Source organism: Austrofundulus limnaeus, unplaced genomic scaffold (genome assembly GCF_001266775.1).
Source record: "Austrofundulus limnaeus strain Quisiro unplaced genomic scaffold, Austrofundulus_limnaeus-1.0 Scaffold1050, whole genome shotgun sequence".
In the NCBI taxonomy this organism is placed as follows: domain Eukaryota; kingdom Metazoa; phylum Chordata; class Actinopteri; order Cyprinodontiformes; family Rivulidae; genus Austrofundulus; species Austrofundulus limnaeus.
This window is the reverse complement of record NW_013953452.1, coordinates 25508-47176: the sequence shown is the minus strand read 5'-3', so window position 1 is coordinate 47176 and position 21669 is coordinate 25508. Positions and strand designations below refer to the sequence as shown.

The window sequence follows — 21669 nt, the reverse complement described above, 5'->3', positions numbered from 1 at the left end:
GACTGCAGGTTTACTTGTGGTTCCTCCTCGAGTTTCTAAAAGTAGAATGGGAGGCAGAGCTTTCAGTTATCTCTTTTCTGTCCCTCAACCAGCCGGTCGAGGCAGATGGTCTCCTGTCCTGAGCCTGGTTCTGCTGGAGGTTTCTTCCTGATTAGCAGGGAGTTTTTCCTCTCCGTTTGCTCAGGATGGGAGACTTTGATGAAGTGATTCAACACAATCTGCTGGTTTCTTCTTTAGATTGTTCTTTTTTCATGCTCAGTGCCCTGAGACAATGCATGTTGTGACTTGGAGCAAAATAAATAAACTGAATTGAATTGAATTGAATTGAATATCTGTTATGGTGCAGACTGTGGTCCCTCATCAACAACTGTTTATAACAGATGGTCGATGAGACACATTGAAGATGGAAATAGACTCTATTTAATTACCTGACTGAAGTCTGGGTCTTTCTCTCCATCAACCTTAGGATGCTCTTCCCTCTCCTCCTCAGCCTCAGAGCTGCTGGCGATCACCTCTGGAGCAGGGTCCTTTGTTTCCCACAGTCAGAACAGTTTGAAAAAATAGTTGAGGATCGACAAACATCAGCAACAGTTCTTATTGTAATAAAATGAATAAAATACAGTTGTCGATGTTCACTGTGCATTCAATGTTTGTTGTTTCGTACCCTCTTGTCATCAATGACTTTGCGGATGTAAATGGTTGCTTGGGTGTACTCTCTGAGATCCCTCTGTTGCTGGAACAGGAAGCTCTCTCTGCACTCCCAACACAGATCTGAACATAGAAATATTTGATTGTCATAATAAGAATATACCACAGATTTGTTGATTTATCATATTGTTTACAAATATCACAAGCATGCAAGCAGTGGAAAAACTAAAACACATTAGGTTTAAAATGTGGTAGTAGCTGAGAGTCATTCCCACCACACACTCCAAGCTAWGTGAGGGCTTTGTTTTAAAATTTGATATGCAACCTCACTTTAAAAATTGCTGTTATCTATTTATTAAACAGTGCCTTGGTACTACGGTTGCTTAAATATTTTGAACATGATGTTCTGAGCAAGGCTCATCCTCATGAGATGAGAGGACACTGGGTTTTGTTTTTAACTGTCCATGAGCCCAACAGGCAGAAATCTGTCTGCTCTGGAGTTATGTCTCAAATTCCTGCTGCTTTTGACRCACACCGCGCAAGACAGGCTCTGTGTTGGGCCCCAGTGTGTTTGACAGGAGGGCATGTCTGATTCTGGGGTCTAGACGCACTTTGGCTCCCACCAGCTTCAAATGCAGAAATTTGAAATATAGCTTTGAATTGTGAATGTGAAATCTTACCTGGCTGAGTGGTGTACTGGGTGGTACATCCGTTTGGTGTGGTCTGTGTTAAACAGTGGATGGATATTGGCTGATCAACAATGAAGAGTCTGCTGATCACTTCCCATTCATTTGGCCAAAGAAGAGCTACACTGTGCAAGCCAAACAATAAAACAYAAGATCAAACAAAAACTCAGAAAGTTCTAACTCAGGTATAATTATTTTTTGAATTCATGATCAGTAAACACTGATCTGGTACCCCCACAGGAAGTGTAACAGTCCCAGCRTTCTGGTTCTTCCATTGTTTCATGTTACAACTGTAATTTATACACTCAGCGGCCACTTTATTAGGTACACCACGCTAGTAACGGGTTGGACCCCCTTTTGCCTTCAGAACTGCCTCAATTCTTCGTGGCATAGATTCAACAAGGTGCTGGAAGCATTCCTCAGAGATTTTGGTCCATAYTGACATGATGGCATCACACAGTTGCCGCAGATTTGTCGGCTGCACATCCATGATGCAAATCTCCCGTTCCACCACATCCCAAAGATGCTCTATTGGATTGAGATCTGGTGACTGTGGAGGCCATTTGAGTACAGTGAACTCATTGTCATGTTCAAGAAACCAGTCTGAGATGATTCCAGCTTTATGACATGGCGCATTATCCTGCTGAAAGTAGCCATCAGATGTTGGGTACATTGTGGTCATAAAGGGATGGACACGGTCAGCAACAATACTCAGGTAGGCTGTGGCGTTGCAACGATGCTCAATTGGTACCAAGGGGCCCAAAGAGTGCCAAGAAAAGATTCCCCACACCATGACACCACCACCACCAGCCTGAACCGTTGATACAAGGCAGGATGGATCCATGCTTTCATGTTGGTGACGCCAAATTCTGACCCTACCATCCGAATGTCGCAGCAGAAATCGAGACTCATCAGACCAGGCAACGTTTTTCCAATCTTCTCTTGTCCAATTTCGATGAGCTTGTGCAAATTGTAGCCTCAGTTTCCTGTTCTTAGCTGAAAGGAGTGGCACCCGGTGTGGTCTTCTGCTGCTGAAGCCCATCTGCCTCAAAGTTCGACGTACTGTGCGTTCAGAGATGCTCTTCTGCCTACCTCGGTTGTGACGGGTGGTTATTTGAGTCACTGTTGCCTTTCTATCAGCTCGAACCAGTCTGCCCATTCTCCTCTGACCTCTGGCATCAACAAGGCATTTCCGCCCACAGGACTGCCGCTCACTGGATGTTTTTTCTTTTTCGGACCATTCTCTGTAAACCCTAGAGATGGTTGTGCGTGAAAATCCCAGTAGATCAGCAGTTTCTGAAATACTCAGACCAGCCCTTCTGGCACCAACAACCATGCCACGTTCAAAGGCACTCAAATCACCTTTCTTCCCCATACTGATGCTCGGTTTGAACTGCAGGAGATTGTCTTGACCATGTCTACATGCCTAAATGCAYTGAGTTGCCGCCATGTGATTGGCTGATTAGAAATTAAGTGTTAACGAGCAGTTGGACAGGTGTACCTAATAAAGTGGCCGGTGAGTGTATATTTCATATTTAAAATTTTCTCATTAAATTCCCCAAATGGCCTGTTTTTAATGGTAGAATAATACATTATATTTTATAGCTGATATTTATGATGGACTAAAAACTGATTCCTTCCCAGAGAGAACACGGAGGGGTTTAAAGAAAAATCAACTTAAACAGACACACCTTTGCTACACTTTGTTTAAACAAAAAATAATAAAATAATAACAAATACCTCTTTTAGTGTTAATATTGTTAAATTCCAAAAAATAAAGCAACAGAAACAGCCAATTATACAAAGACAAGCTGCATGATCATTCTGCACGCCGCCGCAKCTAATCAACTTCATGCAGAGCACTTGTCCCATGTTCTCCCAGTACATCAGATGTTCTCCCAGTACATCTGTTGATCAGATGCAGTTACCTGAGTCACCGTGATCAAAGTCATCAGACTTCTTCCTTCCTGCTCCTCTCTGCTCCCCCTTCTTCCCTGCTCCACCCGTCTGCTACTGTCCAACTAACTGTTAGCATCCATCTGCACAGCTCGTGGTGTTGAAATCAGTCAAACCTGTCAGCTTCAACATTGCTTCCAGTTCTTTTTTTTAAACTTGTTTTTATAAATAAATTCATTTATTTTCAGAGCCACTCAACTTCTGCTGAATCTGAATCAAAGTATTGCAGATTTCCAAGTCCCGCCCTCACCTGATTTCTGAGGTTTGACAGGTTCAGAGAAATGTTTGTTAAATATATGGAGTCAGATTTTTTTTCCCCTCTGGAGTTAAGACAGAATTCTGGCACAGTGCTGGAATAATATCAGCCCTGTCATTAAAAAAGATGCAGAGTTTTGGCTAGTCATATAGTTTAAAAAAGCAGAACTCACTGTTGTGCTTCTCCAGTAACCAGAGAGTCGTATGTAAACATGAAGCCCCCGTGAGGACAGAGCAGCAGAGTATTGCCCACATTAGAAACTGGAGAAGATTTTGTGGGCCTCCTAAAAATACACAAATAAACATGAAAAAGACTGAGCTGAACTTTGACAGTTTAAGTTGACAACATCTGACGACCGTCCAACTCAGAGTGTAAAGAACTAAAACTCTGAGTAGTGTGTATTCACAAATATAGAACAGTATAACTCTGAGTATACAGTAGAACAATACAACTCAGAGTGTAAAGAACTAAAACTCTGAGTAGTGTGTATTCACAAATATAGAACAGTATAACTCTGAGTATACAGTAGAACAATACAACTCAGAGTGTAAAGAACTGATCAATAAGTCACAGCTTGTTTAATTATTACAACTAACATCAAATTTTTTTGAGCCAAATGTAAAATGAACATCTTTTTGTACTTCTGTGAACGAGGACAAATATTTCACAAAAAAACACTAACACTCATTTCTCATAACACTAAAAACACTCATTTCAAAAATGAAAAAATATCAAACCTGATGAATTTTTTCCATTCTTCCACAAAGAACAGAGGAACTATGTAAAGTACATCTGTACCCTGGAGAAAAAAAAACTTTTTAGAACAAAATAAAAGATTAGAAAACAGTTTATTTTGCTGTGTAGTTTTACCTGGGGCCATTTTGTGAGTGTTGGTCGGTTCTTCTCATGGAAGAGATTGAGAAGCTGGTTCTTCTGATCGAGAGCCATCATCTTACTGACTGCCTCGTTGTCCTTTTCCTCCTGCTCTAATGTCTGGGTACAGAAATAAGAAGAGCTTCATAGTCATTCAACAAATACAGCAGCATATAAAAGAACCGTTCTGGACACGTTTTTCTGAGCCTACGTCCAGTCTGTATCCAGAGTACACATTTGAAGAATGGATCCAAACATGAAAACGCTGTTACTCCTGAATGCTTCAACATACAGTAATAAGTGAAGGCTCTGATGAAAGGAGATATCTGAAAGAATCATGTTTTAGAGCCACATCCATTGTCAGCGTGGCAGAAATACAGTAGGTCTGTGCATAAACACAATGAAATGCTAATTTCCCCACTGGGCATTAAAAAAGTGTCAGAATGAGCTCCAAGTAATGCGTCTGTACTCAGTTTGTGCCTTGACACAGAGTGAAGCCTAGAGAAATGTAAATATAAAAAGATTTTAATAATCTTAGTGGAAAGTGACAGGGAAAAAAAGATTTCAAGGTTGCATCAGATGATGTTGAACTGAGGAGGAGAAGTGTCCTAAATAAGCCCTACAAGTTGTGGACATTCAATTTTTCACTCTTCAATCATGTCACAAGTTTCTCCATGGTGGTAAAATGTCTGTTGTATGGCTTCTACCAACMTCTGAGGATTTAATAGGTCGTCTTCAGCCCAAAATTATGCAAAAACACATTAGTAGCCTATTTCAGGTTGCTAAACAAATTCAACCCATTTTCCAAGTGCAAGGCTGAAGAATCTTTCTTTCTAACCTGAACAGACTTTGATTACATCGGGCCTCATGCAAGACCCATTCATACACACAGATATGTTCTTCAGTTGTGCGTACGAGTGATTTAGGAGAATTTGTGGCATTCACCAATGTTTTCGTATTCTAMGATTTTTTTCAGATACGAACAAAATTCGCGAGTGGTCCAGACCTGTCGTATATTTTACATGAAGTCAGTCTGCTGTTATCCAGAYGGGTTTTCTTCACTAATAACTTTATATTTCATTAGTTTGAAGATATTTTGAGTTGAAAATAAATCACACTYCATAATTATGTTGACAATAGGCTATTCTGCTTGAATTAGAGTTATAATTTTAAATGTAATAATTTAGACTAACAATATAAATTGTCCGTTCGTCCATTTCAACCCGCTTATCCGCTATCGGGTGCGGGGGCAGCAGGAGAAAGACCCCACTCTCCCCAGTGACACTTTCCAGCTCGTCCTGGGGGACCCCGAGACGTTCCCAGGCCAGAGGGGATGCATGATCCCTCCAGCGAGTCCTTGATTTTCTCCAAAGTGCCAGACTTATTTTGAAAACATTTTAAAATGCTTATTTCAAACCCGCATCTGAGACCACCTGCGACCGCGCAGCGCATGGAGGGTGGGGTAGGGGTGGGGGGGTACGGTGCGCAACGGTGTGTCTTCTGAATAAATGAAAATGATTTAACACAGTTGTTTATACATTTAGCAGCTCTTTTTATCCCACAGCTGACCTGCTAAAAATGACAGATTTTCTTTTCTGGATCTCTGACAGACGGACTTCAATCTCTGAACTCGTAAAGTTCTTCTTTTTAGTTTTTGCTGTCATTTTTTATGAATGGACACTTCCTTGTATCTGAGGCAGGAAACATAGCCTTATATGGTGTTTTTGGGGTGGTAATTATGCTAATCTCTCACGTGCACGAGCAGCTGGATACGAACAGGTGTAATTTATGCAGCTCATTTACACACTTTTCCTGAAGATAGAAGAGTTTGTTGAATCTGACGTGACATGTTCGTACGAACCCTTTGTACGAACAAAAGTAAGAGAAATTTAGGATAARAATACGAACATGTTCTTGCATGAGGCCCAATGTCTGGTTAAGAATCAGCAAGAAAGAGGAAGTTTGGACCCGTGGGATGGAGGGCTTGAGCAATCTCCCTGAGAGGGGAGGAGGCTCTTTCAGGCAAAGTTAGCTGTTTTAGCTAAAAACTTCCATTTATCTGCAGCACAGTGTGCTCTGCTTAAAAGAGGCCTGAGCTTTCTTCCCTCAAGATGTAGCAACAAAAATATTCTATTTCATAGCAGGTATGACCCAACAGTAGTTTCAGGGAAGGGTAAAACTATCTGCTCTTTTACAAAGAGAACAGAACTGAAGTTACTATACTTTTTGAAAAATCTAATTGGTTTCCCTCACTGGGCAAACTGCTGCTTCAAGTGAGAAAAGGCCGTCACCCATCCACCGCCCCTAACGATCAAATCAAGACAACAAAGTATGAGAGACTTATTTTCATACTTTGCTCTAGTATTTATGTTTAAACTAAGTCAAAACACAAAAACTCTGCCTTATGTGTAAAATGTTTTAAAGGTAACAAAGCACCTCACAACCTCCCCCCACACACACACCAAAACAGCTAAAAGGTTTTTAAAAAGTGCCCCTTATTTCCTTACATTTTCAAAACTATTTAGATCTAAAGAACATGCAAACAAACAGAAACACACATCAAACACATGTAAAAATATTATCTTCTTTTCACCTTCTAATAGAAACAAAAGGAAATGTTTCAAAAAGGATTAAATAAGTGTGGAACAATCCTAAATGCTGCTAGTCATCATACCAGACACTGCTGACAGGGATCTTGATTTTGGTTGAACTCTGGGGCTTTTGGGAAGTAATTTCTCAATTTGCTCCACACTTCAGTAGATACCAGCTTTCGCTCTGTCTCCAGAATACACAGGGCTCCTACGGTGAAAACAGAAATTATACAGTGCAAATATCTGCAACAGGAATGATTAGCCTAAACTTTCTATTGCTTCAAAATGTTACTGCATTATTATTAGAAGGTACTGAAAAAATGATTATGCTGAAGTGAGAAAATACCATGACTACAGACGAGGTCTTCATTGAACGTCTTCATATCGTCCTCTGGGAGATTTGAATCAAACTCTGCAATTAATCAAATTAGCAGAATGTTGACACAATTCAGACAAACAATAAGCTGAAATGTTTGTGTCTTAAACAGTAACAGAGCATCTTTAAAAGTAAAGCTCCATGGTTTGAGAACATCTAAGAGCAAATAAAGTATTTGTAAAATTAAACGTTTTAGACACTGGTTCTGGATATAATTAAAGTTTAGCAAATCCAAACAGCCAAAACACCTTGTTGGTGTTGAAACCGTTTGAAGAATTAAATTGTGCAGATATGATAAACTACAAACAACTGAAACTGTCACACTATAGGTAGGCTGGTCACCTTGATGCCACGCCTCTGTAGCTGCGTTTCCATTGCAAATGTGCTCAAAACTTTTTCGATATTCTGTTAATGTCGAAAAAACAGTTTCGCAACTGCAGTGAATTCGTTTGTTCTCATGAAAAGTCATTACAAACATGGCGGAGATGGATGTAAACACATAGCATGTTGCTACCACGACACTAGCGCTCATCATCAGAGGAKACGTCGACGTCTTTTATCGAGGCTTTCCAGCGACAAGCCACTACTTGGGAGCGGCTACGTATGCTGTGTTTTTGGGAAATTGTAGTCGGTGAGTTTACTATTTTATACTACTTCTGTGGTATTACTACTACTTCTACTTCCTGTTATCTTCTTTGTCATCATCTTTTTCGCCAGTAGAAACAGCCGGTTGTTGATCACGCGATTCCCGTGAAGCGAAAGAAGTGTTTCCATTGCAGTTTTGCGAAAAACACCAATTTCGATACGGCCGAAATACCACCTCATCATGTGTAGTAAGATAAAAGCCGACAAAAAGATATTAATCAAGATATTTTATTTTTATTAGCCTTTATTGTTTTTATATATATTATTAATTCTCTGCATTTTATCCATTGCACATGTGAACACACATGTGGAGCAGTGAGCTGCCAATTACAGAGCCCGGGCAGCAGCTGAGGGGTTAAGGGCCTTGCTCAAGGGCCCAAAGTGAGGCTGGTTGGTTCGGGGAGTTGAACCGGCAACCTTCTGATCACAGACTCATCTTCTCTAACCTCTGCACCACTACATATTAGTTATTAATTAGGACATACTGTCTACCTCAGGTAAATTGGCAGCCACAAATAAAATATTGTTATTATTATTGTTATTATTATTATTATTAAAAAATATTTTGCACTAGATATCCCACAGTCAGGATCATGTTTAAAACTTACCCTTGCAATTAGTGTGTGGTCCCTGCCCATTAGTCTTGCTGTTGTTGTGTTGGGTCTCAATCTCATCCTCCTCCAACTGGTCCAAAGCCAACTGCCTCCAGCTACGCAAAGACGCTTTGCTCACCCAGAAGCCCTCACCACTGAAACACACACATAAAAATCTTATTTGATTTATACTTGATGTAAATGATCATGCAGATTATAATAAAATCGACACTCGTGTTTGCCAGATAATTGGAGTGTTACCTGACAGAACGTTTGATTAGATTTGAAACTTCCTTGAAATCTTCGTTGAGCTGGTTTTTCAGTCGCAGCACTCTGCATCGCTGGCCAACACATTCAATACAGAGAGAAGAGCCTGGACGGAAACACAATGAATCATTTCAGCAAACTTCAAAACAAAAGATGATGATTTTTAGTGAAACTGTAAAAATTATGTTGCTGCTTGGCCCTTTGTTTACATGACAACAGTGATTGCAGTCCCTGACACTGAAACATTTTGAATCCAGGTCTAAAATGATACTTTTCAGGCACTACTTGAAAGCCGCAATGCATAAATCGAATATGTGCAATACAGCCAGCTACAGTCCCTTTTTCAATACGTAGGAAAAAAAAAAACATCATCATCCTTGGTCTGAAGGCACATTTATGTATTCAGCAGTTTGGATATAACTGTATCTATGCTAACATTGCAAGCGTTGCTCGTTGAGCGCCTGGCATCTGTGTTACTCGTCCCGCCCATACCATACACTGGCAGCGTCTGTGACAGCATGGAGGAGCAAAAATGGCGTCTTAAAAGGGCAACAGCTCACAGCCTCCATAAAAACTAATAGATAAACAGCAAGCTGAACCGGATTTTTTTCACAGATTATCAGTCATGTTTTTACAATAAATTAATAACTATGTTAATTTCATTCAACAATCATGTAAAACAGCAGATAAATACCAATATATATACATATAATTTATAAGTAACAATGATCTAAACCAGACCTGAAGTCAGCCTGTAACACAATGATTATAATGGAAAATCCAGAGTCTTGACCGTTTAGCGTTAGCCGTTAGCGTCACCAGCCGATCACACGGTCACGTGGTTTTTGCGCACTCCAGCTGTTCTATAGAAACTCCTTGGTGTAGACACATTTTTCTTGTTTATTCATGATAATACACACTGAAAAAACACTAACACCAGAGATCATTCTTGTGTAAACAAGACCATAATTTTGCATTTTCCATGTAAAATAGGGGTTACAACATATCTTTTTATTTCTTTATTATACAGCTTTACATGACAAAAGATTGACTGGTATGATTTTACTAAAAGGTTTGTCTCTTCATTTTGATCCTAACGCAGYAATCTCCAAGAACCAGTGTGCTGTAGTCAGTCCAGGCTGTGGACAGGTTTGTGTGTCTGGTCTTGCTGTTGATCAGTAGCTGGTGCTTGGCTCCCCTAGTTTTAATGCCAATTCTCTTCAGTACATTGTTCAGGTATTGACCCATGTGCAAAAATAATGTTACAGCTATGATGTCCATTTCGCACGCGGGGGAGTTTGCACGTGCGCTATGATGCAGTTTACTTGGCATCTGAAAATACATTTCCTCAAAGGGTATTTTGAATCTGAAAAGACCTTCACTGAGTAGTGTTGAGAAACAGACTAAGTTTCAGTTTCACTTTCACTCGTTTGCTTTGTTACTGCCGAGAGCCTGCAGGAGTCATGGGCGGGGTGTGGGGGTGAGGGTTGGGGAGGTATGCTCCACGATGAAGAAGCTCAGCTTAAAGACTCGTCCCAGGGGCGTTTCTGGTACCAAAAGGCCCTTCTGGTCCCCACCTGTCGTTTTGTTAAAAATGCTGCAGGATTTCTCAAACATGCATTAATGAGTCAAAGCAACGCTTTGTGATGTGTTTGTGATTATGAGAGTATAACATTATAACATGATATAAAACTCAAAAAAATTGATTTTCCATGATATTGCCCCTTTAACATCTCCATATTTATGCCACACATTAAATCTGTCCGTGCATGTCACTGAAGAGGTGCAAACAACATTCAGCGATGGCGAAAATGAAAGAGTTTTTCATATATGTCAGTCAATAAAATCTTCTTCGCTTGGCCTTCAGAGGAGTCGGACGCTTTTTGCTCTCTCTTTCGAACCTGCCCCTCCTTCCTGCTTCACAGCTTTTTCAAGCCTTTCTTCTACCTATCATCTGAAACAAAAATGAACTATGGATTTGGTCAACTGGTCTCTGAATGCAAKTGACACAATTTTTTCCACATTAAGATTGGAACGAGGGGAACGTARMTGTCCCAGTGGAATGGTTGCTGCTGGTCAGGTCAGTGGTTCCTGGGGTTGGAACCTAATCTGTTTGGCACCACTTTCCATTAAAGACTTGGAAGATTTGTATATATTTGGATTTATGATAACTGGATTTCTGCCGATCGGCTATGGCAGAGTTCTGAGTTATCGGAAAATGAAAGCGATCCTGACAGCAGTGCGGAATCTGCTGCTCTGAGAGCTAACACTCAGATGCTGGGGGAGATAAGTCACAAACTGTATGTGATTCTGATAACAATCTCTGCCCAGGAGCATGCCTCTTGGATATAAGGATGACAACTGGGAGAAGCTTCAGACGGCGAGAGGCGAGAAGACACAGAATTTGGAACATTGGTATTTTTTTCGCCATTTTCAGAGATGCAGTGAGACTGAAAGCAGCAAGGAAATTAAAGGCCGCTTGTCCCAAAACAAATGTGTTTATCTTTTCGGATCCCAGCAGCTGGCCTTCGGTTGGCACATTTATCAAAATTCCCCGGGAGGATACGTCAACAAGGGCTTGAGTCCCCACCCATCATCCGTGTGGGACCATCTGAAGGCCGTGAGGAGAAAGGGGAAACTCTGAACTCTGTGAACTGAGCATGAGACGAATAAGATCTGGTCTCTGGACTCTGGAGGGCCTTGGATCGGTTCCAGCACGAAGTATTGATCTAAAACGTCACCGGCTCCACTGAACCCCGCCCCAGAGCAACTTTTTTTAACTCACTTATCCTATTGTGTTTTTCCAAGCTGCAAAAGATAGCGCAACCATTTTGCGCAAGACCTGGTCATCCGTTCCCCCATGTTTGTTATGGGTGTCTTTCTTTTCATAACTGCAATTTCGTTCTGCACTGCATCTCTGATGTTGTGTGTGAATGACAATAAAGCTAATTCTGATTCAATATAAGCAGCGGAATCATCACCCACAGCCAGTTACTGAGAAGCTGCTCCAACAATAACATTAGCTTGCTAATGCGCGTAGCGATGTTGCGAGGAAAAGTGTCCCCCGTGAAACAGTAACAGACGTAACGTTCTAAACGTGTTCAGGCTATTTAAACCGGTATGTTCGGTTTTCAGAAAATTCATATCCTAACAAAAATAAAAAACGGTTTTCAGTACACAGCGGTTTATTTCCCAGCACTATTTTGTAACCTGTCTGTCTTATGCACTGTCGACAGACACGGGTGGATGTCTCCTTAGATATATGGTGGAACACAGTCACAGCTTTATCCACCACTTTTTTTTACACCTGTCCCACACAGTAGACCGAACCTTCAACACTGTGCCATTTCAATCATTATCCATGTTTCCCTCAAGGTTTTTTAATGCGCATTTTKAAGTATCGCATCAGAAAAGGTGAATGGAAAAACGGCATGATTCGAAGAAACTTCCTCTAATTCGCATAAAAGTTGATACGCTCACTTGAGGTGGTTTTTGTTATTTTCAAAAAAGAGTTAATGCGCAAAAGGAGAGATGGAAACACATTTGTCGAATAAGTTCTGACGTGGCGAACATTTACCTCACATGGTTGATCAGCTGTTCTCGCTGTCTGTCTGAAACCGGTCCCGGTACCAGAGCGACTGCAGCCGCGACTGCAGTTGGGCCCTCATCCTGCTATCGGCGTATTCTCAGTTATTCCCGTAACATGAAGAGAATTACATTACTTTATCTACGTCTTCCGACTGCATGTAAAATCGCCAAAACTAGTTGATATGACAGAATAATTACAACTTTCCCGACAGTAGCAACACGTTCCTGATAACTTTTCTCCATTTTCCTGGGATGCGACTTTTATTTCCCGTTTACTACACACGTGTCTGACATAACTGATTCGCTTCAAGCCAGTTGATGGAAACACGTCTGATTCGCATTTCTTTGTTTTTTCCTTTTTGCGAAATTTTAAAAATTTGCTCAAAATTCGAATTAAAATTGGATGGAAACATGGCTACTGACATGGCTGCTGCATTCTGTTTCTGCAGTATTTACACAAAGCTTTTTTTTACATGTCCACTGAACAAAACATTATGCTACACAACAGTTTTAAAAATTTTTTCATGAACTGTTCCATACCAATCAGTTGGAGGGGCATCGGTGAACTGCAGTGACGCCCTGTTTGGTTTTCTGGTGCCTTCTTTCAGCTGGCAATGCCTCAGGATGCCCTCAAGGAACTGTGACAATCTTCAGGTAGCACCTTTCTATCCAACCGGGATACTTAAAACGCTTTAAACTACAATCTGTGCCCTCATTTACCCATTTACACAGTCCTCCACTACATCTCTCTACAAAGCTAATTTGTTGAAGTTAATTCATTGGAGACTAGTCAGCGCTTTAAATCCCACTCATAAACTGATGGGATGCATCAGAGGCAGTAGGGGTTCAGAGTCTTGCCCAAGGACACGTCGACATGAGACTGAACAGCAAAGAATCAAATCGCCAACTCTCTCATTGGAGGGCAACTGCCCTAACCACTCAGCCACAGCCACCCCACAATCTCTGAAAGGCAAAAGRCTAAACCACTTCATTTGTGCCAAAAAGTATTTTAGAACAAAAGCAGAATTTTGAGACATGTATCAGTTAAAAAAACATTTTAAAAGAGAGCAAATCTGCTGCTTGACTGACCATCTAATCTTGGTCCTCCACCGTAGCGTTCATATAGCAGGTCTGCAGCTCGCAGGGACACCCTCTTGACCTCTCCCATCTTGTCTGGGTGCAGTTTTCCATGAGAACAAAGGAAAAGGGAGTTTTCAATTTCCTTTGTGGCAGTGGAATCATCAAGCCACTTCTTCAGCCAGTCACTGGGGATAAACTCATACTGTTCTCCTGTGGAGGGTAAGAACAGAAAACATCAACGAAGAGCCTGAACTGAAACTGAAAAAGTACAACCATTTTCTGTTGTTACTAAGCAAATGCTGMACATTACCTCCAGAATATCAAGACCAGATGTTACACACAAAGTATGTGGTGTCTATGTGTGGGTGTATATACGCAGATGTGTCAAACTACATTAGTAATTTAAAATATATATACATGTCGTTGTTTTATAGGATAATAAAATATGCTCTCAAARTTATTTTACTGCATTTTAAAATGTGTAAATAGTGAAACCACACACAGACGTTAATTGGACAATGAGTGAATAAAGCATGTTTACCAACCATCTTCTGCAGGTAAAAGCTTGTAGAGCTCTTTCACCTCTTCGTGCTTGGCTTTGCCTTTATCCACACTCTGTTTTCTCATGTCTGCCATCTCTGTGCACCACTCTTCAAATTTACGGTTGTCCTGGTCAACTAACCTTTGAAGAAAGGCTGGAGAGCAAAATAAAAAAAAACAGAGGCAGAAATGTATGAGGTAAAGTAATAACAGGAAACAGAAAAATGTAAAAAAAAAAAAAAACAACTCATGGAAATAAAAAGACGTGTGGGTAAAACAGTTAAAAAAATTAATAAATCATTTAAAAAACACAAATGTAGGTAAAAAATACTCTAAAAGCTGTACATTTTAAATTATGTGCTAAAATATATAATTTATTGGAACTAAGCTGGAAAAATAAATATGAAGGTCAACTAAATTACAAAACACAAAGATAAGTTCTCCTAATTTAAAATAATTGGTGCATTTTATGTGTATTTATTTATTTATTTACAGGGCTATTTATATATTTCTGCTTATATTTTATTGTTGTGTACAGATGTTAATCCTCAGCTTGTGTATCGTTCAGATGCAGCTCAATAATTCAGGTAAAAAAATGTAGGTGAATACACATATGGACAAAAATGTTGGTACTCCTTATTTAATGAAAGAAAAACCCACAATGGTCACAAAAATAAATTGAATCTGAAAAAAGTAATAATAAATAAAATTCCATGAAAATTAACAAATGAAAGTCAGACATTGGTTTTCAACAGAATTTAAAAAATAAATAAAATTCATAAAACAGTCCTGGACAAAAATGTTGGGATCCTTAACTTAATATTTTGTTGCACAACCTTTACAGTCAATCACTGCAATCAAATGATTCCTGTAACTGTCAGTGAGACTTCTGCAGCTCTCAGCAGGTATTTTGTTCCACTCCTCATGATCAAACTGCTCCAGTTGTCTCAGGTTTGATGTTTCAGCTTCTTCCAAAGATGCTCAACAGGATTTAGGTCAGGATCATAGAAGTCCACTTCAGAATAGTCCAATGTTTTCCTCTGAGCCATTCTTGGTGGTYTTAGCTGTTTTGGGTCATTATCCTGTTGAACACCCATGAGCTGCTGAGACCAAACCTTCTGACACTGAGCAGCACATTTCTCTCTAGGATYCTTGATAGTCTTGAGATTTCATTKTACCCTGCACAGATTCAAGACCCCCTGTGCCAGATGCAGCAAAGCAGCCCCAGACCATAACAGACCTCCTCCATGTTTCACGTTAGGGGCAGAGGCTGTGTCTCAATTGAATGAATGTATGATTTTATTTGTTCGGGACAGTGTGCAATTAAAACATAATTTGATGCATTGCACCAGATTTAGCTTAAGGCTAATTTACATCTGTAGTCCCATCAAACAGTAAAAACAAAACATCCAACCGTAAAATAGAAATGAGAGAGGGAAAAAAATAGAAAAATAAAAATAACTTAAAATAAAATATTTTGCAATTTAAAAATATATAAAACACCCCACCCCACTCTCCAAACATAAAATCATGCCCACCTCTACCCCACACAACCACAAGCAACTCTAAAATCGATTACCCAGTGCAATTCAGTGATTGCAACATTGGGTAGATTTAAGATACTTTTATTAAAGATTATTTTTAAAACTAATAAAAGAACTACAGTTTTTTACATGATCGGGAGCAGCATTCCACTGAGCGATGGCTTTAACCGAAAAAGCTGCTTGTCCAAAGGCTGAGTGCCGAGAGGAACTTCACAGTTCTGCCTGGATGTTCTAGTTAAGCGCAAAGAAACAGCTGAACGATAAACAAATTTTTGCAAACAGATGGGCGCTAAACCGTTAAAAATTTTATATACTGTTTCCATATTTGAGAAAACTTAAAACTCTCAAAAGAAAAAAAGTTATATTTCTGAACAATCTGACAATGATGGTGTCTTAAAGRCTTGTTGTCCAATATTTTGAGGGCCTGAAGAAATTTATAGTTATTASAGGTTAGTACTGATGTTAAAAGCACAACACTATATTTTTAGGTTTTCCTTTTTATAATGTTGACAATGTTTAATCTATTATGATTTGATTGAAATAGGTTCAGTTACATGTCCGAATTATATGACAACACATAATCAACCATTATGAGAACAGTAGGTGAGAATTTTGTCTGAATGCCTGTGATTCAGCCGTAGGTCAGTAGGGGGCGAACGCAGGCATTGAAGAACCATGTATAATTTGATAAACTTCCTGGTTTTTCGCCAGTGTGGTTTCCTGTCAGCTCCGGTGGCAATAAACCTCACTCAGTTCCAGAATTCTGGTGTTGTATGGGTGATTCCTTCTACAAATCATTTTATTTAACAATGGTGGTTTAATATTGACTTCAGTTTATTGAATACGTATTTTTCTTACAGGCCTGTTTGTAACAATTTAACCAATCAACCACTCCCTCCAGAGCTTTGGTTAATTTCTCAGCCGCAAGTTGAGCCGTTTTAGCATGTGTGTACAGAACAGCGTCGTCCACATTTAACTGGACTTCTACATCATGACAAAACTTTGGAACGGCTAGGTCCTCATGAGGTCGCATTTGTCGACTGCATACATCACTGCCCCGCGCGGAGTACTGTCCCAATTCGAAGACTCCTCATCATGTGGCAGAGGAATGCAAAAAGATGTTAAATTTAATAAAATGCTACTACAAAGTGCTGATACTGGAGCTAAATCCGAATTATTATATAAAATTTTTAATTTACATGTAACATTTTGACTGAAATTATTCATCCAGTAAAAAGACGTGTAAATACACGTCCCAATGCATTTTAAGTCTGATATGAAACTGAACACTATGGTAATGTGGGAGCACAAACTTACGTAAAACCGACATCAGGCAAAGGGTAGACCATCCCATTTCATGGCAGTTTTAAAAGCAGCCTACCGGGCCCAGCGAGGACGTGGCCCAGCTCATGAGGACCCAGCCCATAAATTGAGACACAGCCAGTGTTCTTTTCTTCAGATGCTTCATTTTCCCCTCTGTCAACATAGAGCTGATGTGCCTTGGCAAAAAGTTAAACTTTTGTCTCATCTGTCCATAGGACATTCTTCTAGAAGCTTTGAGGCTTGTCAACATGTAGTTTGACAAATTCTAGTCTGGCTTTTTTATGATTTGTTAAGGACACGTTCATATGTATTTACACAGGGGTTCAGCCAAAAATTTAGAAAAGTCACTCATAAAGTCCCTATTGTACTTGTCTCGTGTGTCATCATTTATTGGCCACCCAACATGACAGCGACCAATTTCAAGTGAGCAATGTTCAAAGCTCTTAGGATTGCAGGCAGATCTGCCAGCATTTAAAATCGCTTTTAAAAACAACTGCTATTCCTCCTCCTTTTCCACCTGACAGACGCAGCAATCCAGTGGTGACAATTCAATAAGAAAGGTGGGCTCACAGGTACTCAGCCATGTCTCYATTACACAGAGAAAATCCAGACCAAGGGACATGAAGAMATCCCTCAAGATGAAAGTTTTATTTGCCAGTGATCTTGCGTTAACAAGGCCGACCCTAGCAGGGGCTGGAACATCCGAAGCAGCGGCTGTCTGTGGAGCCTGGCACAGGGCTCTTGATGGTGGGGATTTACACCACATCAGCGGGAAGAAGAGCTGCTGTGACACCTGAATTTCCCCTCGGTGGGACAATAAAGGCTATTTCTGTTCTATTTTATTAACACATTAATTGTACCACACTTGGTCTATTGTGTTGAGGTATGGGGAAAGTATGTAAAACAATTACAAATCCTGTTTTTGTTTTACAGAAAAGAGCTAAAAAAAGCTGTCACTGGAAAACATTACCGTTATCCATCTAATATATTATTTTGTAAACTGAAATTATTGAAATTTTACAATTTGGTTGATTATAACATTTTATTAGTTATGTATAAGGCTCACCATTTAAACATCCAGAAAAACTTTGCAAAGAGAGAGAGCTTTTATAATTTTAAGGGCACAGAGATGTTAGTGAAACTTAAATTTAGAACCAGTTGGAAATAAGGATGCACCTCAATCCAAGGAGTGAGATTGGGGAAATAATCTGGAAAATGATGTTAAAAGTGCCAGATCAATGTACATGTACAAGAGAATGAAAAACGTTGGATTGTTAAAAAAATATGAAACAGTATAATGTGTATCCACAAAAATTTGTTGTTCTAGGAAGATTTGATGTTTTTGTTTTGTTTTGTTAACTGAAGATTAATATTGTTTGAATTTATATTTGAGGGAAAAAGGGGCAAACAAGATTTTTTTCTTCTCTCTGCCACCTTTCATGTCATTGTATTTGTGTTTTCTTTTCTTTTTATTGTACATAGAATTAATTTAGTTTTTAAGAAATGAATAAAGTTTGAAACAATAAAAAAACACTACAAAAAGCTCTTCACCTGTGTCCTCATTTAATCATTTACAAGTGTGTATAATACACACACACACATTCAATTAGAATGTGTGTGTATATAATATATGCACGCACACAGACAGACAGACAGACAGACAGACAGACAGACACACACACAGACAGACAGACAGACAGACAGACACACACACAGACAGACAGACAGACAGACACACACACACACACACACACACACACACCATGTATTTCTACAAATCTAATACAGAAAAATCAGTCTATAAAGACTAATTAGTGCTTTTAATCACATTCATACACTGATGGGACACACATAAGAGGCTGTAGGGGTTCAATGTCTTGCCCAAGGACACTTCAACATGTAACTGAATAACGCAGGAATCGAACCACCAACTCTTGCATTAGTACTCCCCTAACCACTCARCAACAGCAGCCATGAATGGATGTGTTGRATATTTTGTGGTTGATGGTCTTATATTTTATACTTTGTGATCAGTTGTAGTAATTTACTTTAAACRGTAAAAGAATAAACAAGTCTCCTTTTAACATGTGCCTTGCTCCAGCAGTGTAAACATGATCGACATTTTAGGAATTCCAAACCTGGTCACGCCTCTATTAATATGASAACATGTGATCAGTAGCAATTTTATTTAGACCTTCGATGCCACCGACTGGCTCGGAGTGAAATGAAGTCTTTAGATCTGAAAAYAAACATCCAACTGAGAACTTAATCAGTTTTCTGAAACCCTGGTGTTATTCTGGCTTCCAATCTGAACATTTCTTTACAGATGGATGGAAGCACGGTTCGACAAATCATATTGCCCGACTGCCCGGAGCAGGTAAAACCCATATTCGGGCAGGTGGGTGTCCCCCGATGCCTGCCCGACAGGGCAGGTAAATCATTTCTTTATTTTTTTTATAGGGCCATTTATTCGAAATATTCTGAAAATAAATGAAGAAATACTGTATAGTGTTTTAAAACAGAGAGAATAAATCCTCAAAATTCCCCCGTCCCCTGTAGAAGTTACGTCGTGCAGCGTGTCGTGGGATCCTAATCTCTCCCTCCTTCCTGCTGCACGTCGTGCAGAGCGAAGCTTTAACAACCGTAGTTTTTTCACACCCGAGTTTTCGGAGGAAAAAAAAGTTTTTTATGTATTGTTACCCACAGAGATTAAAAAAATATGTGGACGTTCGTTCGGTCATAAATCCATCTTGCTAATGTCGGCTTCTGCTCTGATGATGAAGATGAGAGCGCAGCAGCAGCAAGTCAATTCAGCAGGCAGAAGCTCATTGTATGGCAGGCCAATATAACATTTATTTGGCTTCACCACTTATATTCTAGTTAGTTGAAATTGTTTTATGACTAAATTAGACATATTAGTTATTTAGGATAAAATAAAATGTTTTCTTTTATTATTGTGTTTTATTTACTTATTTTTTAAACTTGGAGATATTTCCAGCTTGAGCTTGTTTGTTTGTTGAAGTTGATTTTTGAAAATAAGGGGCAAATATGATGTTATTTTTTTCCTTCACTCTGCACCCTTTTAATTCAGGGTAKTATTTACTTTTTTTAATGGTGTACATAGATTGCTTTGTTTTTATGAATGAAAGAAACAAACAAATAAATAGATATCTCTTAATATATTTTGACATGGCAAAATACCTATTTAAGATATCTCTAATTATATTCTGACTAGTATAAATAATATTAGATTTATCATTAAGTTGCATGGAGACTCCAGTTCAAGATATCTTAAATGTAACTTTAGATATGGGATAGGCTACATACTATTATTTTAATGCAAATTGCAGACTTTTTCATGCTCTAGACTGTAAACTGTATTTAAAACAAAGCTGCTGCTGTTGATCATTCTGTTTTCATAAGCCCCGCCCCCAAGTCCAATACTCTAGGGAAAACACTGGAAAGGTCTAAAAAAGTTTTTGAAGATATTCTTGACCATGTTAGTATTTTTGTAGTACAAATACGGTACATATTTTTCTTTTATCAAAATTTGAACATTTTTGTTTCGGGCAAGTAACTTTTCATGTTGGGCAGGTAACATTTCTTGTCATATGCCAGACAGGGCAGGCAAAAATAAAAAATAAAAAAATCTTGTCGAACCCTGGATGTACAATATATAATTACCAGTTTTAATCTGTGTGCACTAAACTTGGCTGTGAGTTCTTTGAGAAAAGATCTTGCACAACACTGATGTATGAGCAGACACACATAAACACAAAATCAACAACTCACCTGGCACCTCAACTTTGGTAATGGAGTTAGAAGAGTTCTCATCTTCTTGGATCTTATACACCAGCATGTATGCATTTCTGGAACAGTGATAACCTTTACTGCACTTAGGCTTTCGTGACTGGGATTTCACCGTCTCAGCTTGTGAGCAATAAAAAGACAGCAGAAAAAAACAAAATAAATTTCAGGTGTTTTTATCTGCAAACATAAAGCCTCTGTGGCTTACATTCTAATTTTACATCTAACATTACATTGGAAAAAAGGGCTTATAAACAAACTAGCTTTTTTACTGCATCATGGCTGGTTTGATGTTTTGCAAAAGCAGAGCTTATAGTTAACAAATGCACTCGTTAAAATGTAATAATAATAATAATAATAATAATAGGTTTTCACAGTTTTTTTAATGACTCACCAATGTCTTCTTCAATACCAAGCTGCAGCTTCTTTCCTTCCATTTTCTCTATTTCTTCATCATTGAATTTGTACCAGTCACCAGTAAGAGCATCCTTCACATGAGCGATGTAGTGACCCGAATAGGCACTGATGCCTCGATGGATCAGCACTGCACTCAACTCATAGACACACTTCTGGTCTGAAGAAACAGTCGGTTCAAAAAGAAACACCAGCAGTTTTGGTAAATACTCAGAACTTGTATAGCACTTTATTAAGCCCTACAGACTCCAAAGCACTTTACACTACAGACATTCACCTAGTCACACAAACTGATGGTGGTAAACTTCAGTGTAGCCACAGATGCCCTGGGGAAGACTGACAGAGGCACAGTTTTGTTTTTTGTCATTCTTAAGGATTGAGAATTAAAAAAAAAAAATCTGAAGAATTAAGTGTGCGTTTTGTGTCATGTATTTTTTTTATAAATACACAGTTTCATACAATTATTAAATGTGTTCTTTTTT

At 39.1% G+C, this 21669-nt stretch overlaps 1 protein-coding gene across 2 annotated transcripts in view; it reads right to left on the bottom strand.

The window, feature by feature from the left end:
• Positions 1-21669, bottom strand: part of usp48 (ubiquitin specific peptidase 48) — a gene marked incomplete in the record, with an annotated part of 52720 nt that overhangs the window by 6349 nt on the left and 24702 nt on the right. Inside the window, 14 exon segments of one of the 2 annotated variants that reach the window (XM_014030394.1) lie at positions 429-527; positions 665-771; positions 1329-1459; positions 3719-3829; positions 4284-4345; positions 4417-4539; positions 7094-7218; positions 7357-7422; positions 8640-8779; positions 8886-8997; positions 13569-13769; positions 14105-14254; positions 20759-20896; positions 21168-21347. In XM_014030394.1, the coding sequence (XP_013885848.1) occupies positions 429-527; positions 665-771; positions 1329-1459; positions 3719-3829; positions 4284-4345; positions 4417-4539; positions 7094-7218; positions 7357-7422; positions 8640-8779; positions 8886-8997; positions 13569-13769; positions 14105-14254; positions 20759-20896; positions 21168-21347 (1745 nt within the window). 2 annotated transcript variants of the gene reach the window in all.